This window comes from Nothobranchius furzeri, chromosome 6 (genome assembly GCF_043380555.1).
Source record: "Nothobranchius furzeri strain GRZ-AD chromosome 6, NfurGRZ-RIMD1, whole genome shotgun sequence".
Classification (NCBI taxonomy): domain Eukaryota; kingdom Metazoa; phylum Chordata; class Actinopteri; order Cyprinodontiformes; family Nothobranchiidae; genus Nothobranchius; species Nothobranchius furzeri.
In genome coordinates, this window is record NC_091746.1 from 57,034,827 (window position 1) to 57,052,765 (window position 17,939).

The 17,939-nt window shown below is 39.9% G+C and overlaps 1 protein-coding gene across 5 annotated transcripts; it reads left to right on the forward strand.

Moving 5' to 3' along the window:
- The first annotated feature begins 685 nt into the window (after positions 1 to 685).
- Positions 686 to 17,734, forward strand: lhx3 (LIM homeobox 3). 5 transcript variants are annotated; one of them, XM_054744404.2, is made up of 7 exons: positions 686 to 1,005; positions 1,132 to 1,234; positions 5,319 to 5,514; positions 5,599 to 5,801; positions 7,523 to 7,674; positions 14,198 to 14,369; positions 15,909 to 17,734. In XM_054744404.2, the coding sequence occupies exons 2-7, from the start codon at positions 1,165 to 1,167 to the stop codon at positions 16,340 to 16,342; spliced, it is 1,227 nt and encodes a 408-aa protein (XP_054600379.1). In that variant the 5' UTR covers positions 686 to 1,005; positions 1,132 to 1,164; the 3' UTR covers positions 16,343 to 17,734. The 5 variants fall into 5 exon arrangements, with proteins under 5 accessions (XP_054600379.1, XP_054600378.1, XP_015798295.1 ...); XM_054744403.2 differs by having other exon boundaries at positions 687 to 1,234; XM_015942809.3 differs by having other exon boundaries at positions 689 to 1,234; positions 5,343 to 5,514.
- Positions 17,735 to 17,939: the final 205 nt, after the last annotated feature.

The following is a 17,939-nucleotide window of genomic DNA, read 5'->3' on the forward strand; positions in this document are numbered from 1 at the left end:
TCAGTCTTGAGTGCAAAAGCCATATTTGCTAAAAAACAACACAGGTGAGTCGAGTGTGAGAAGCTTTTCCTGTCACTGTGGATGACATGAGAAGGAAAAGCAGCGTTTTTGTGCTTTGAGCTCCTCCGGCTGCTTTGGCTTTGGGATTCTAGTTAACCTAAACATCCTCCTAGATTTAGAAAGTGTTCCTCTACACACACCAATGTTTGCCTGTTTATTGGGTCTTGCTGTCGATGAAAACTCTCCTTCAGAAAAGCATCTGAAAGAAAAACCAAACAGGAGTGTGTAACTGATGCTGAGGGTTTAATATCTAATTGGCTGGCCCAGTACTGGTTCTAATTGGCACTGGTGTGCTGGCATGCTGGGTGAGGAAAACTGAATCAAAGCTGTGGGTCAGAAAGCAACAAATGGCTCAGACCCAGTTTATTAGGACATGGCATCCAGCCAAATCGGCGTGCGTTTGTTTTCATCCACATTCTGCCTTAAGAAATGTTTTCCTTCAAACTCTCAACAGGTTTACAGACGAGCTACTTTGGGTTTTAAAGTCAGCAAAGCTCGAGGGACCAAGATAACGGTCCGTGATCTACGCCTATCTTTACCCGAACAAAGGAGAGACGCGACGGTGGAAGTGCACGGCAACAAATTGCTCCATTGTGCGTCTTTGAAAGACAGACACGTGCAACACAACAAAGATAAGGATGGAGGGGGCTGGAGGCTGGTCTGTGTGTAAGCGAGCTTTAAATGTAGTCGGAGGGGGGTGATGGAGCAACACACACCCCTGCAGCCGGTTCAGAGAACACTCCCATTCTCTTCAGCACCCTGGACAGAGGCAGCGGTATTTCGGGTTAAAGCGACTCCTGGGCTCACTGTCGGGTCAGCTGACTCCGCTGATGGTCACACACGCTTTTCTAGAGCCACCAGCATCTCACTTCTGGTTCATCAGTGAGGAATCAACTTGATGAATGTTCAAAAGTCCCGGTCCTGGTGGCTGGAGCTGGGAGAAAGGTCCTCCGAAATTATTTTTTACAGTTTTTTTAGTCAGCTTACCATCGAGCAGATTTCAATTTGATCTCAAAAGGATTTAAAAAAACAACCCACAACTGAAACTTTTTACTATTTTTGTTTTAAAAGAACTATTTCGCCTCTTTCCTCACTTCTTGAAAAATGCTGCTGGAGCATCCGGGATCAAGTTGTCAAAGCAGCGCAAGTTTTTCACGATATAACTCTGGCCAAGGTAAGACTCACACGTATCTAGTCATGTGTAAAGGTATTTGGGGAAAAAATGTTTATGCTGAGATCCAAGAACGAATCGGAGTGAAATGGTGACTAATGCAGCTCAGCAGGACCTAAATATTAATAATGAGCATGCAATTGCGTAATAAGTTGTAAACAGACACTTTTATAACATATGTTGATTAATTTTTGTAGTAATGAAAATTTAACATAAAGGGATGAAAAGTGGAGGTAAAAACATCCCGAACCTGCTTCCGAACAGACAGGTTGCAGCGTCGCCTTTGCTGGAGACGTTATGAATCCGTAATGAGAGTTCATTGTTGGAGAATCGCACGAGCAGATGTCATGCGCGTGCTGTCATTTCACACCACCGCCTGTAGTCGCAAGGAGAGCGCGTGGACGTGAACGCAGCACCGGATCAGCGTCCTCAGCCCAACAGCCTGCAAACGCCACTCCCATCCGCGGCTCCTGCGAAACCCAACAGGTGTCTCATTTCTGTCCCGACAAGAGGGACACCTGCAGGAAAAGCTTCAGCTTCAAGACTCTTCAGGACTGAGGAAATGAACACGATTAAATTCCATTTTAAAAGTGCTGATTTTTCTTCCTAATTATCCGTTTGTTTGGATGCAACGTTTTAAAAATAAACAAATAAAGCAAAACAGATTTATTTGATCATCGTTGCGACTTTCCCCTTAAGCATTACTCTGATGGTCGTTTTATGGCTTTGTTGTCACATTACTGTCCACTCACCCTCCTTCAAAAGCGAGCGATCAATATGACATAAAATTATTACAATGCTGAAAAGTTTAAAAAATATATCTAAGGGGGGTTTCCATGAACCCCACACCTTTCTCCAAAACGCGTTTCATATACTTCTGAGACTCAGGCAAATGGGACATTGATTTTAGACTCATCAGAGTCCGGCCGGTTGTGGCCACTACCCGTGATTTCCCCAGGCGCTCTTTTGTGCCAAAGATCAGTGTCAATAAAATTCATTGGGGTGCTGGCCCGATCAACATGTTATTGAACAGCCAATCTCTCCCCTAAATAAACACTTGTCTTCCAGCTCCGCGCGCGCAGGAGACGAAGACTGCGCGCATGTAATTCAATCAGAAATCTTCCAGGTCTATTTTGAAATAACGTTTTATTTTAATAATGATTTAAGATGTTAAAATAAGCTGGTTGTGACTGATCAGTGTGTTAGTTGTTTTCAAATATTAATAACACTGGAAAACGTTTCAGTAAAACGGAAAATAGGTTTGGATAATAATGATAATAATAATAATAATAATAATAATAATAATAATAATAATAATAATAATAATAATAATAATAATAATAATAATAATAATAAACTGGTGAATTATTTTACACACTGACTGTGCGTAGATTCTCCTTTATGCACAGCATTCTAATCTATTTTAGTGAAATATGGAGGAAAACAAAAGCTTTTCACACATTTCATATAACATTTATCTTTTTTATTTCTAAAAATATATAAATGTTTTATCAGTTCTGTCGTTTCCTGTGTTGGTGTAGGTTCACAATGTGTTTATTTGATAAATATTAAGAAATTGTATAGAAGACCCATTTACATTTTAATCCTATACTGAACTACTTTTCTCTTTTCTTGTGATGGCCACCTCAGATTAAACGTAGAATTATTTGAGAAACTGAGATCTAGCAGCGATAAAATTGCTAGAAGTCAGTTCAGATCATATTGGTGACCTAAAAACAAAACAAAAGTCATCTTTGGCACCCAGCACCTCTGAAACTCTATTGGCCTTGCTCCTCTCACCTCCTGCTCATTCTCCTTCCGGGTAAGGTGCTCTGTAAGGTGATGTTGATCTATCTGCTTGTCGCCGGGGAAACGGCGCAGCGTAATCCCGCACAGGCGAAGCATAAAAGCAAACTCCAGTCAGCGCACCCACGCGGGCTTGTGCTCACTTCCTGAGGCTCCTGCAGCTCAAATTCGACAATACCTGTCCTATAGCGCGCGCGGGTGTGTGTTTCTGTGTGAGTGTTTATGTGGATGAGCGCGTCGGGCTTGCGTTAATGTGAGTGTAAATCATGAGCAATGGATGGACGTGGTGAGCGCAGTTCTCCCAAAGAGGCTCCAAGCAGCACAGAGATGCTTCTTGCTCTGTTGTCGCACAGCGAGGAGTTGCGCAAAGGTAACGGAAGGATCACATTTTATCACTTTGTTCGGTTTGTTAGTTTGTGGACAATGCGTCTGTGCGCGTCTGTGGGTGTACAACCGGCCTTTGGGAAAGAGTTGTTCATGTTTTGTCATTTTTGTGTTAGGAAAATACAATATTTATATTTTCAAATCTGATAAAACGGGGAGGAGTTTGTATTTTATATCAGAGGAGGGTTTTAACCTTAAACTCAATGAAATATTTTTCTGATTTCGTTTTACGCACGAGCTTGTAGATGAATTCAGTTATTCTCAGCTCGCTCGTTTGTATTTGGCCATTTTGCTTCGTGAAACATTCGTTCTGTGCAGCATCAAGCATCTGGAATGAGTGACAAATATGATGAAATGATGTAACAGCTTTGTAATTAAATCATAATCATCAATATCTGTTTGGAAGCAAATGATAAATAAAAAAACGTTTCAACCTCTAATTAAACATTTACGAGCACGCACACACACACACACACACACACACACACACACACACACACACACACACACACACACACACACACACACACACACACACACACACACACACACACTTGATTTTTGCAAATCGGCCTACTTGATGTCGGTCAGAGCTGTGAGACCACACAGGCCGCAGCTTTCTAGTTTTACCGAGCGATCTGAATTAATGATGACCCGGATCCACCTGCTCGTGACGCGCCCCAACCCGCGGCCCCGCCGCTGATGCAACACGAAATGGCTCGTCAATGTTTCATGGATCAGAACAATGGCTGCGCGATTCCTTGCATGGACCCCGAAGCGCTCGAGCTTCTTTTAATTAGTAATAAAGAGGCCGGATGATGTCTCATCTGGCATTTCGCATGCCCCCCTTTTTACTTCCGTTGATTTTAGTTTAGATTTACACGCAGAGTCTTTAGTGGAGAATAACCTAACCTTTTAAAAATATCATTATCCTCGTTTTTTTATTATTATTGTAACATATTTGTAGTATTTGAGGTAACCAAAGGATTAATTACGCGCGACGACCTTTAACTTTTCAAAAATTAACAATAAAATCGGACAATTTTTCTATCACAATTTGAAAGTTTTTGGGTATTTTTGTCATATAACAGAGAAAAATACATAAAGCTTCTTCACGTGATATTTTATAAATTATTATAATGAAACTGATCATATATAATCATTTCATTTATCAGTTTACATATTTGGGCGGGGGGGGGGTCTTTATGGGATCAATCTGTTTTGGGATATTTCTTGCAAATGATCTTAACCCATCTTAAACATTTTTATATTGTTAATTAAGCATGCATACTTTAGGTTCCTAACCTACTAAGACCATAGTAAATGATCATTTTCTCTACTTTTCTCTAAAATAAAAAAACTTCATTATTATTATTATTATTATTATTATTATTATTATTATTATTATTATTATTAATGGCTTCAACATTTTTAATAGACGAGTTCTGCATTATATAATTAATGTAGCTGACACCAGGTGTTTCATGTCCCTTTTTGTGAAAATTCTCTCCTTATATTTAAAAATATGTTTAGTGCTTTTTTGTTTGTTTTTTTGTTTGTTTGTTTTTATAGTTATTTGGTTTTTTACATAAATGAAGATCCTTAAACACTTCCAGAACTGATGTGATCACTGGGCAGACATGATTTTGTCTCTTTTTAACCTTTTCTTGTAAAATTAATCTTTAATGACAGGTTTATCATTTTCTTATTCTAGTCAAATTTCAACTGAAGATACGTGTTCAGTTTTGTAGAAAAGGACAGAAAACTGATGGCAATTAGCAATAGCATTGTTTGTTGTTATTTGGGTGCTGATCATCGTTTGTGCTCACAGCTAACTACGGTATAACTGCGTGCAGAAGTTGCGTAAACAGGATCGCTTTCCCCTCTTGACTTGCAGTGATTTCCGCCTTGTCTCCTGCAGACATCCCAGTGTGCGCCGGCTGCAATCAACACATCGTGGACCGCTTTATCCTCAAAGTGCTGGACCGCCACTGGCACAGCAAGTGCCTGAAATGCAGCGACTGTCAGGCGCAGCTGGCGGACAAGTGCTTCAGCAGGGGAGACAACGTCTACTGCAAAGACGATTTCTTCAAGTGAGTGTTCTGGAGCTCTTTAGTCTTGCCTTCAATAGTCAAAATGCTTCCGCGTAAAAATGACGAACCTGTCCTATCTAAAAGGAGATTCGGGACCAAGTGCGCAGCCTGTCAGCAGGGGATCCCGCCCACACAGGTGGTCCGGCGAGCGCAGGACTTTGTCTATCACCTGCACTGTTTCGCCTGCATCGTGTGCAAAAGGCAGCTGGCCACAGGTGATGAGTATTACCTGATGGAGGACAGCAGGTTGGTCTGCAAGGCCGACTATGAGACCGCCAAGCAGAGAGGTGAGATGCGCAAACAGGGCAAAGAGAGAGAAGGTGTTGAGAATCATTATTAAATGCAGGTGCAGGTGGTGACAGTGAGATCATCCATAAACTCTCCGGCTTGACTGCGTCATTGCCTGCAGCCCAATCGATAGTGAGCAGCGGGAAGTGGAGGCTTCCGCTCTGCACCTGAAGGGTTCAGCTTTCAATAATCACTGTGACAGGGGATCACGTGCAGGGGTTAACGTGGAAAGAGAAAGTTGTGCAAAAAATTAAAAAGATCAGTGAGCATGTTTAAAAAAAGCTGTAACATGGCTGCCAGCAGATTTTTTTTCACCCAAAACGGTAACCATGGTGGTGGTTTACTGAAAGCTTTTAATTGAGTTTTATTATGGTATAAAACGATTTGTTGTTCTAGTTGTTGGTGCAGCAGGTACTTTATTAACCCTTATGGACCTGGTGACGTCATAGCCCATTTCAAGTATCTGCAAAATTGCTTCTTGCTTATATCAAAAAAAGTATTTTACTTCCTTTTATTTCAGTTTTCTACATCTTGATTTATTAAATCCAACATGTTTTCTAATTTGAACGTGTTTAGGCTCTTAAGCGTTAATAACAAATAACTACAATTACACAGGAGCTAAGCAGGAGCATCTGAAATCAGGATGCTTTTAAACAGAAGGGTGTGATTAAAGGGACGTTTGAGCTGCTAACTGGTGAACCTATCAAAGACTGGGACGCTGAGGAACTGAACCAAAGGAACACAAATCATGAGTCAAATTCAGACCAAACCACATTGACCCATGCAGCCAACTATTGACCAATTCAGAAGTTAAGATAACCAAAAACTGGACTGAAACAAAAAATCGTAAATATTCTGGTTCAAAACAGTCATTATTATTTGCTCACAAAATCAAGCTCATAATTTTCAAAGTGAGATTTATTAGCTAACAATATGATTTAGATTAATATTCTATACACATTTATGCAACTTTTGAACGGCTGTGTCTGCCATGTTTATGATGGTATATTTTCTATTTCTTTGATTTAAAAAGATAAATTTTCTTAGCAGCTAATGCACATGCACACAAAAAATTAACAATTAGTATGCTTAGACTGATCATTTTCAGGGATTTGACCAAATTATATTATATTTTACTCCAAAAAGCATCAAGATAAAAATGTTCACCATAAAGAAAAAAGTCATGTTTAACCTCTAATTAAATGTTTCAATTGTGTTATGGGGCATCAGCCTGCTTAAGGATGTGTAAAAATGTAAATCAGGCCCTAAAAAAATGAAAAGGTCACATTTATAAACTGACTTTAAACAAAATCTGCATTGTAGCATTAAGCAGGGAGAAAAACCTGCGGCATTTTGTCGAATTGTAAGTGCGTATAGCAGTGCTTTATTATTTGTGGCAAAGCTTTCAATAAAACAAGGAATGAAAGTATGTTCACTGAAATCTTCAGTTAGTAAAAATGGTCCATTTCACCTTTAACAAAAGGCCAAAGCATGCAGGTTGATGCCCGATGGGGCAGACCGCTCAGTTAGCTTATATTGGGGGGGGGGGGGGGGGGGGGGGGGTGCATTACTTGTGAGGAGATGTGCAAGCATTATTGCAAAACTAATGCTCATAAATGCAGGAGCATGTATGTAAAACATGAAAGGGCAGTTGTGAATAAGTTAGGGCTGTCATTGTGTTCCTTCCTGTTGTCTGACATGATGTGTGTCGTTCTTTCAGAAGCAGACTCAACTGCAAAAAGGCCACGAACAACCATCACCGCTAAGCAGCTGGAAACGCTGAAGAACGCCTACAACAACTCTCCAAAACCAGCCCGCCACGTCCGGGAGCAGCTATCCTCCGAGACGGGCCTTGACATGCGGGTCGTGCAGGTAAAGTGTATTATTATCCATTAAGAATGATTCCATTAGTGTCCTGACTTTATTGTGGGGAGACAATTGTGGGACGAGAGTCCTGTACAGATAAGGGATGTGTTTGGGGGATTTACAACTAGATGCAGTAAAATGAAGTCTACATGAAAGTCAGCGCGGTTTAAGTGAAGCCTCGTTAACAATACTAAGAGGGGGGCCCTCGCATATTGTCTGCTGCTGAAGAGCCCCTCTCTGGTTGCTAGGTGTTGGTCATATATATCGTTTTATTTGCAAGGACAAAAGCAGGGACAGAAGCCACTAAAATGCTCCTTATTATTCAGGGGAAGGGAAGGGGTTAAGAGGGTTCACTCAGGGAGGAATATCATTAAGAATAATGTTAAGCTGCATGCAAGTGACTTAAATGGGTTACTTTTGAGGGAAGGATAAAGATAAGCGTGAAAAGTGTGAAAAGTTTCAGTTTAGACCATGCATGCAAAAATATATTTTAATTGGATGTTTTGAATAATTTCAGGTATTGAGGTGCTAACTGTGGGAAAAGACGACTTGTCTCTGACTTGAAGTTCATTATGTGTGTGATACATTTAAAGTAGGGGAACCTGGTCACATGATTGCTCCATAATGACACTCCTGGACCCTCAAAGGCACAAAGTTGTGTTCAGACAATCCTTGAACATTAATTTTGTTTCAGTGAAGGAAAAGCTTGAAATGTGCTCAAAGAAATTATATACACTAGACTCAGACTTGTCTGGATTATGAACAGGGGCAGTTCTAGGGGAAGTGTAACGTGGGCCAGTGCAGGCTTGGACCTCCCTGTGCCCCCCCACCCCCCCCACCCCCCCCAAATATTCTTACTGGGCCTTTCCAGCGGATGCATAACCCCTTCTTTCCATTGGACGTGAAAGCATCGCAAAATGTACTTTGCCACTGTTATAGTGGGCAGATTCCTTTCCGCCAGCAGAAAAGTGAAACGTTTTGGATAAACAGGAAGTCAAACATGAAAGTGGTGTGTAACACCTGGAAACTTTCTAAATAAAAGTCACATGCAGATAAACATGCGTCATTTCCTGTGAATCTCCTGTAGCTGATGTGATCAGAACAGAAAATAAACCACAAACCTTTTTGGATACCTGCAGTTGCCTTTCTCTTTGCTTGTTATTGTGTACACTTCTGAAATCACGCGTGGTGTTGTAATTCTCCCGTGATTTTGTGACTTTGCGGGACCAGCAGTGTGGAACGCTTTTGCTCCCGTTTCCCATCTGAATCACGCCCGGTTGAAAGGAAGCTTGTGGGTAAAATGCAGGTATTACAATACATGCCGCTTTGACGTCTGGTGAAAAGAAGGCATAACGTGACGCCCTTGAAGTGCAGTACACAGCAATTAGCCACCTTTACAGTGGATGGGTGCATTTCCACCGGCCGTGAAGCATTATGTTTTGGAAGTGTTCCAGAAGTGTAGGGATGCATGACTTACACTTCGTCTGTTTTTTCATTTGCTTATCTTCCATAATTGAATCCAAGATGGCAGCACCTCCTTTGTATGTGAAATGAGAACTGTTTGTCTGAGTTCACCATTTTTAAGGACTTTTTATCCTATATGTTTTAACAAGATTTTATAGCAGACAAAAGACTAAGTCTCTCTGAAGCAAACTGGCTGGGCTAGAACAAGCTTTAGCCTTCTTTCTGACTGAAATTTGAACCAACTACACTCTCATAGAGCAAACTGGTTTGAGTTTGGGTTACCACACCCATCTGGAACTCCGGGCCTGTGCCTGCTATCTCCTTCCGAAGGTGACCAGCTTAGGTCAGCTGTGTTCACCTGGAGTAAACCCACTCAAGTCAGGGCCTGCTGCGTCCTTCTGAAGCTTTCGGGTCTGTACCTGCTTCACTCATCTGGAACCACACAGCCTGAGCCTTCAGACATTTGATTGGAGTTATCGGGCCTAAGCCTGCTGTGTTCTCCTGGGGTGGATCAGCTTGGGTTTGCTGTTGGAGCGAGTCAACACGAGTCTGGGATTGTTACATCTCCTGGAGCAAATCGAACAGAGACTGGGCCTGCTACATCGTCTGGGAGCTAACCAGTCTGAACCCAGGCTAGCTGGGTTTACCTAGAGCAAACCGGCTCTAGGATTGCACCTTGTGTCTTTTGCCAGACTTGCCCTCCACGGAGGTCAGTACTATTCAGCACTGTCAAGAGTTAAATAGGGTGGACAATGGCGCTAATAGTTACTCTTATAAGCCTACTGGTTTGCTGGGACTGCGGCCCAAGCAATTATCTCTGGACACATTACACTGGATCTTCTGACATTCACACAAATCTGAAAAACAATGGTAACAAAGGAGCTTACTCTATGACTTTCATGACTGAAAAACCATTACCAGTTCTATCTGAGCAGGATATAAATCTATCGCCAGTTCTGCCCAGAGACTTACCTAAGCTACAAAGTTTTATTGTTCTGTATGATCATTTTACTTGTCCATTTAATAGAGATACTAGCATAGTTCCTAGGCAGCAAAACACTGAATCAAAGGTAAATGTAAAACAAAGAATGCTGATTGTTTTACTCCTACTTCTGTCAGGGAATGTACAACCAAACCCAGGCCCTGAACCACAACGTGCTAAAACTCTTTCTGATTTTAAATCATTATCTGGTCTTAAATACATTCATTTAAATGTGTGCCGTTTACTAAATAAAATGAACAAGGTCAGAATCTGGCAACAGGGGCTGATATTGTTATAATTTCAGAAACCTGGCTAACTAAATCTATTACAAATGAAGACATTAATATAGATGGGTTTAATGTCTATATCACAATCTATTTGTAAACAAATGAAATTCTTGGCCTTGAGTATAGAAATAGCAAAGTCATTTTCAAGTATAGTTGTTGGGTGCTACAGACCTCCTTCTGCCCCCAAAGAGGCACTACATACTTTAAAACAGTTGCTGTCTAAATTATCTTATATTGAACTACTTCTGGCATGGGATTTAAACTGGGATTGGACAAAGTCAACTTCTGATGAGTTTAAAAGCTTCTGTGATTCTAATAATCTTACCCAATTAGTTAACCAGCCTACTAGACCGAACCTTAAATATCCAGAAAAGTCAAGTTTAATTGATTTGATTTTAACAAACGTGGCACACAAGTTTACTTCAGTTGGCATCTTTTGTAATGATCTTAGCGATCATTGTGTTGTTGCAGTATGTAAGGATGTCAAGATACCAAAATGTAAGCCACGTATAATTTGTAAGAGGAATCTTAAACATTTTAATGAGCAAGCTTTTCATCATGATTTATCAGCAGTGAAATGGGGAGATATAGATTTATTGCCAGATGTGGAGCTGGCTTGGACTTTTTTTAGAGAAAGTTTTATGCAAATTGTAAATCGACATGCTCATTAAGAAAATGTAGGATTAAGGGCCGTGAAAATCCTTGGTTTTCACCAGAATTGGCAAACTTGATACATGAACGAAATAGAGCTTGGGACAAGGCAAGAACAACAGACGTGACTACTGACTGGTCTGTTTTCAAGCAGCTGAGAAATAAATGTACTTCCCTGATCAAAAAGGCTAAATCTGAATATTTTCTATCGGTCACCACAGAAAACCTTAAAGATCCTCAGAGGTTCTGGAAAGTGACCAAGTTTTTTGCTGTGGAAAAGATTTCTCAGGCTTTACCTACATTCGTTCTTAGAGATTCAGTTCCAGTTTATAACAGACTCGAAATCTTAAATTGTTTTAACAAACATTTTCTTTCGGTGGGTTCCCTGTTTAATTTTGTAGGAACCCCTTTGATAAAATCTGGCATAATACCCCCAAATTCTTCTGGAGCTCCTTTTAACTTCAAACCTTTTACAGTGCATGAAGTTACATAGATCACAGAAAGCCACCTGGACCTGATTTAATAGAACCTTATTTTTTAAAGATGGCAGCGGATTGTGTGGCAGAGCCACTTTCAATTCTTTTTAATCTTTCAATTAATTCCAAAGAAATTCCATCAGTGTGGAAGTCAGCATACGTTTTACCATTATTAAATGGAGGGGATCCAGCAGTTTTGACAAATTATAGGCCAATATCAAATGTATGTGTGCTTTCCAAGATAATGGTGTCACTTGTCAGTGTTCAGCTAAAAGAGTTTTTGTCTATTAATGACATCCTCTCGAAATGTCAGTCGGGTTTTAGAAAAGGGTACAGCACTACTACAGCTGTTATGAAGGTGGTAAATGCTATTATAGTAGCACTTGATAGGAAACAGTTTTGTGCCTCACTGTTCATAGACCTGTCTAAAGCTTTTGATACCGTTGACCATGCTATTTTAATAAACAGATTACTAAGCCTTGGGTTGTCAGAACACTCAGTAGCATGGTTCTCAAATTACCTGACTAACAGGACACAGTGTATTAAATGTGAGGATCTTTGCTCTGATTTTGGGGTTGTCCAGAGGGGTGTGCCCCAGGGCTCAGTCCTGGGGCCCCTCCTATTTATCTTGTACATCAATGACTTGGGCCAAAATATTAAAAATGCTAATATGCATTACTATGCAGATGATATGATTATCTATTGTTTTGGAACATCACATTCTCAGGTTGTTGAATCCCTGCAGAAAGCATTTGATGTAGTCCAGCACTCATTACATCAGCTAAGGCTAACCCTTAATGCTGAGAGGACTTTGTTGATGTTTTTTACAAATAGACAAATGCCAAATAGTGTTCGTGAAGTAATCACACTGGAAGGGAAAGTCGTAGAGATGGTCCATGAGTATAAGTACCTAGGTGTTTGGAAAGATAACTCCCTTACCTTTAAATCTCACATAGATAAACTGGTGAAAAAATTAAAACTACAGCTGGGTTTCTACTTCCGCAATAAGTCGTGTTTTTCTTTTGAAGGAAAAAAGCAACTTGTCACTACTACCTTTTTATCTGTACTAGATTATGGTGATCTTATATATATGAATGTTTCTTTAACTGTGCTACAAAACTGGACTCGGTTAACCATGTGTCTCTGAGATTCATCACAAACTGTAGAGCCACAACACATCACTGTGAATTATATTCATGAGTGAAATGGCCGTCATTGGCAATTAGAAGACAAAATCATTGGTATGTTTTTATTTACAAGGCAGTGTTTGGATTGTTACGTCCTTATATTTGCACATTAATCACACGAAAAAATATTGATTCCCATTCTTTGCTATTTTCTGTTCCTTTTGCTCGCACACAGTTAGGAAAGAAAGCCTTCGCCTGCTCTGCTCCTTCTGCTTGGAACCAGCTGCAGAAAACCTGGCAAATGACTGAGCAGGTTTCACTAAATGCCTTCAAAACCAAACTGAAAGCTTCAGAGACTGCATTAGTAACTTGTAACTGCTTTTAATGATTGAGTGTTTTATCACTGTCATTATGATGTAACTGTTTGGAATTTTGCGGCCTCTTGGCCAGGACACCCTTGTAAAAGAGGTTCTTAACCTCAGTGGGTCTCTATCCTGGTTAAATAACGGTTAAATAAAAAATAAAACAATGTGACAGGGAGTCAAACACAAAAGCAGTGTAAAATAACTGCAAACTTTCTAAATAAAAGTCAGGTGCAGTTTTCCAGCTGATTAACATGTAAAAAAAGTGAAACCTCCACAGTCGAAAAAAATAATAAACTGAACAGAAAACAAACCACAAACCGTTGTAGGTACATGCTGCCATCTTTCTCCTTGAAAATTAGAAAATCTAAATATAGTTCTAGTTGAACATGAGAATTTAATTTATTTATTATTATTGCTTTTTTTTGGGGGGGGGGGGGGGGTTTGAAGGCATTGTAACTGTTTTGTTGTTTACATTTTGATGATGAGGATGTAAACCTGAGGGGGTAGGGCTAAATAAGTATACACTTCTCCCTACTCCTTTTCAAACAATTGCGTGGAATGATTTTTATGAAATGTTGGTGAATGTATATGTTTGAAATAAAGTGAACTGAACTGAACTGAACTGATTGTCACACATAAACTGCCTAAATCAGGCATGGTCCTGCATTGGCAGGTCATTTTTTAGGAACCGGCTGTTTGTAACGCTATTGCTGCTATTTTGTGCTTCTGGTGGGAAGGTGAGCTCACGGGTAAATAGCGCCCATCACACACCGTTTATATGTTCTGTGGAAACCGGGTAAAGCACTTAAGCATCAGTAAGTTCAGATTTTTTTGTGATAATTTAGCCTAATGCCAGAAGTGGAACCAAAGCTTGGGAAGTTGCAAACAGATGCCAAGGCAAACACCTTCATGTTCTTACAGAGACCGATAATTAAAATATTCAAACCTAAATTTTAAAACTTTAATAATCCGAGACGGAAATTATTAACATAATTTTTCTAAATATTTCTGAAACGTACACAAATGCTGTCTAAACAAAATCAATTCCCATTACTTTGTTTGTATTACACTATAAAGTAAAATTCATAAAGGCAGTATTATTCTTGTTTTCTGACCTGTTTGCCTCTCTAACTGAAATATTCCATCACAATGACGTTTTATGCGTTTGACGCTCTAGGTTTGGTTCCAGAACAGAAGAGCCAAAGAAAAGCGGTTGAAGAAAGATGCTGGGAGGCAGAGGTGGGGCCAGTATTTCCGCAACATGAAGAGGTCCAGAGGGAGCTCAAAATCTGACAAAGACAGCATCCAGGAGGAGGGCATGGACAGCGATGCTGAGGTGTCCTTCACAGGTAACTTGTGAACAAAAGGTGCAGCACATCAAAGTACAGAAGTTACTGAACATGAAAGTGAAAGTGTTACATTCCTGCTGCTGAATCATTTGAATCACATCTGTATAAGGAATGCTGAAACTCCTTTAAACAGACGTATTCTGGAAGAGTTGGGTTTTGTAAACAGGTCAGTGGAATATCTAAGTTAATAAAAATTTCTGAAATTTGTTTGTGAAAAACAAAATTAAAAAGTAGCAATAAAAATAAGGTCTGGAGTCTGGTAAAAACCTACAAATATGTTTTTAGGGCAGAGACACAATGAAAGCTAAAGAGGTTGAATTATGTAAATCATGCAGTTTATAGACATCAGTCTGTTTCTTTTAAGTTTATTTCTTAATTTTTAAAATTGTATTTTATAATTCTAAAATAGACCTATAGACCATTTATTTATTCAAAAATACGCATGTTCAAAAGCAGGTTCAAATGTTTTATTTACATTTTCAGAAATAAAGCTGAGATAGTTGCTGAAATAAATGGCCCTATATAGTTTTCCCAGTTTCATATTTCAAAATCTTTTTTCACGTAGCACACATTAAAATAAGTGTAGAACAACACACACATTTTAGAAAAATGTATCTTTAAACATCTTTGGTATGTTCTTGCTGTGTTGCTTTTCTAACTGCATTGCTGGTTCTTTAAAAAAGAACTTACAATGCAGTTAAAATGTATCTTTATTATGTAAAAATGTCCGTGAATATTTTTCCACATGTTTCTTACATTTCGATCATTTTTGAATAAAATTAGAGCATTTTGTTTAAATGTTTACGATTAAACAATTTGGGGGGTATTTTGATTTGCTTTTCTCTTGTGTTTTTGAGTTTATATCTTTTTTTTATTGCAGACATTTTAAAGAAGAAAACAATACAGTACTTAGCGCCTCTCAAGATAGAAATCACAAAGCAACTTCAGCAAATAAACCAAAATAATGCCATTTAGTTAAATAGCACCTCTTCAAAACAAAATAATTTAAAATATTAAACAGACCAACATTTGAAATAATGATTCCTTTAATATCAAAAATGTTGTTGCAGGACAAGAAAATTTTCAGAAAGGGAGACTTAGCAAATTTTTCATGTTTTTAAACCATTTTCTTGAGCCAGTATGTGCTAAAATTATCCTTTACAGGGTTAATGAAAGGCCACCCAGCCCCTGCAGACGGGTGGCCGCTCTGTTGGGACTTAGAAAAAATGGAGCTGTCATACCTGGCGCTACAGTCTGGTTCCAGCACGTTTCCTGCATGTTTTAGATCATGAACACAGCTGTTTTGTTTCATTTGGTGATTAATCACCCCTGTAGACTCTAAGAAAGGCTGGGGAGACATGTCAGCTGTTAAATTAAGGTGTTAAAAGGACGAACGTATAGCGAGGAGATTGGTTTTGCAGTTGGTTCTACAAATGGACACTAGGGGGTGCTAAAAGTAAGCCAAAACTGCCCGGTCTCTCTTTAAATCACTTTGTTTATAGAGGCAATTTGACTAACATCTCTTCATCTGTCCTGCAGATGAGCCCCCCATGTCGGAGCTCGGCCATAACAACAGCATCTACAGCAGCCTGAGTGAGTCCTCTCCTGCTATGGGGGGCCGTCAAGGGGGCAACAACCATGGCTCCTTCCCTTTGGAACATGGCGTACTTCCCTCCCAAGACCAGTTCCACGACATCCGGTCCAGCAGCCCCTACGGCCTCCCCCAGTCTCCTGGGTCACTCCAGACACTCCCCAGGCACCAGCCTCTCATTTCCACCATTGTTTACCCCGACTCTGGCCTCTCCATCCTGACCCAGAGCGGTGGGCCTGGCATCAACCCCGGCGTCAGAGGCTCTATGGGAGCGGCAAACGGCCCCAGCTCCGACCTATCCACCGGCAGCAGCGGTGGGTACCCAGATTTCCCTGCCAGTCCTGCATCCTGGTTAGATGAGGTGGACCATGGGCAGTTTTGATTGGTCCAAAGATACTTGACTATTTCCTTTGCTTTATTTTCTGTGTCTTCTGTTCGTCAAGAAATGGAAAATTGATTCAAAGAACTGTGGCTTTGTAATCCCAGAAATATCCAATTCATTTATTACTTGCCATCTTCATGAAGGCAATGAAGAACATGTCCCCCCATTCAAGACATAAACTATAACAAAACACACCACTATACGCTGTTTTTACCAACTTCAAAACCATTTTCATTTTTCGGACTGTTTTCTGTTCACATCTCATCCTGCAGGTGTTTTATTTCCCCCTCAGCATGTTCAGGTCTTAAATGTCTGGTTGTTGCCAAATGTCTATATATATAAATATATATCATTGTGGAGACTTTATTTTTATACAAACCCCTTGTTGAACGTACATGTATGAAAGAACCAGGGCATGAGAACTTTGTACATTCTTGAACCGGGAATTAGGAGAAAATGTAGATGTCTTAACAAACGGTACCTAGGGGTCCAATGACTACTATGCATTTGTGTGTTCTCAGATGTGTCTTGTTTGTTTTCTTGTACTGGAAACCACCTCAAAAAAGAACCGTAGCAGAGTGGGATGGGGGGAGGGTGTGGTGTATATGTTTGTTTACGTGGAAGATGTTTTATGTATTATTTATTCCCTCTGGTAATGATGGTGATTCATAATTAAATGGCAGGACTTTAATAAATTTGCCACCTAAGTTAATGTGGAGTTTAATTATTTTATTTTCTCCAGTTGGTAAAATATGTCCAAAATAATCTAAAAGAGCCTCTGAAATCGCTTCAGGTTTTAGAAATTGATCGTGAAATTTTTATTGGAGCAATCACAAACAAGGGTTTGTGGTTGCATCACTATGGAGGAATTCTGACCCTTTCTTTGCGGAATGGTTTGATTTCATCCGCACTGGAGGGTTTTCCAGCGTGAACAGGTTGTTGAAGGTGACAGGCCAGATTCTCTCCCTCACCATTTTCTACTTGTTGTTCCATCAATTACAGAAAGTCTTCTAGGGTCCTGAAGTAGCAAAGCAGCCCCAGACCATCACACTACCACCACCATGTTTGACTGTTAGTATGTTTTTTTTTTTTTACATGCTGTTAGTTTACACCGGATGAAACAGGACACACACTTATCAAATAGTCCCACTTGTGTCTCATCAGTCCACGGCATATTTCCCCAAAAGTCTCGGGGATCTTGTCTTCTATCTGATCAGCAGAGGTTCTCACCTTAGAGAAGTCATTTTTGCCACCTTCTGTTTCTTTCATTGAGCCATGACCTCTGACCTTAACCCTACCTAAGTGAGGCCTCCAGTACGTTTGATGTTCTGGGTTCTTTGTTTTTTGTTGTTTAGTTTCATAACATTTTATTAAAAGTGATGTTCACGAGAAGTACTTGTTCTTTTTTTCACATGCATGCAGAGCATAAAAATACATGAAAATATAGTCTTCAACTCCTTTTTCCTCCATTGGCTCCAGAAAGAAAATAGACCGGAAAAACGCGCGGGTCAGAAAAAGCCAGCTCACACCTTTGCTTGCAAAGTCTGTTGTTCATTTAGCCTCCAGGAGAGAGCAGAGAACATCTCGGCTAGTGGAA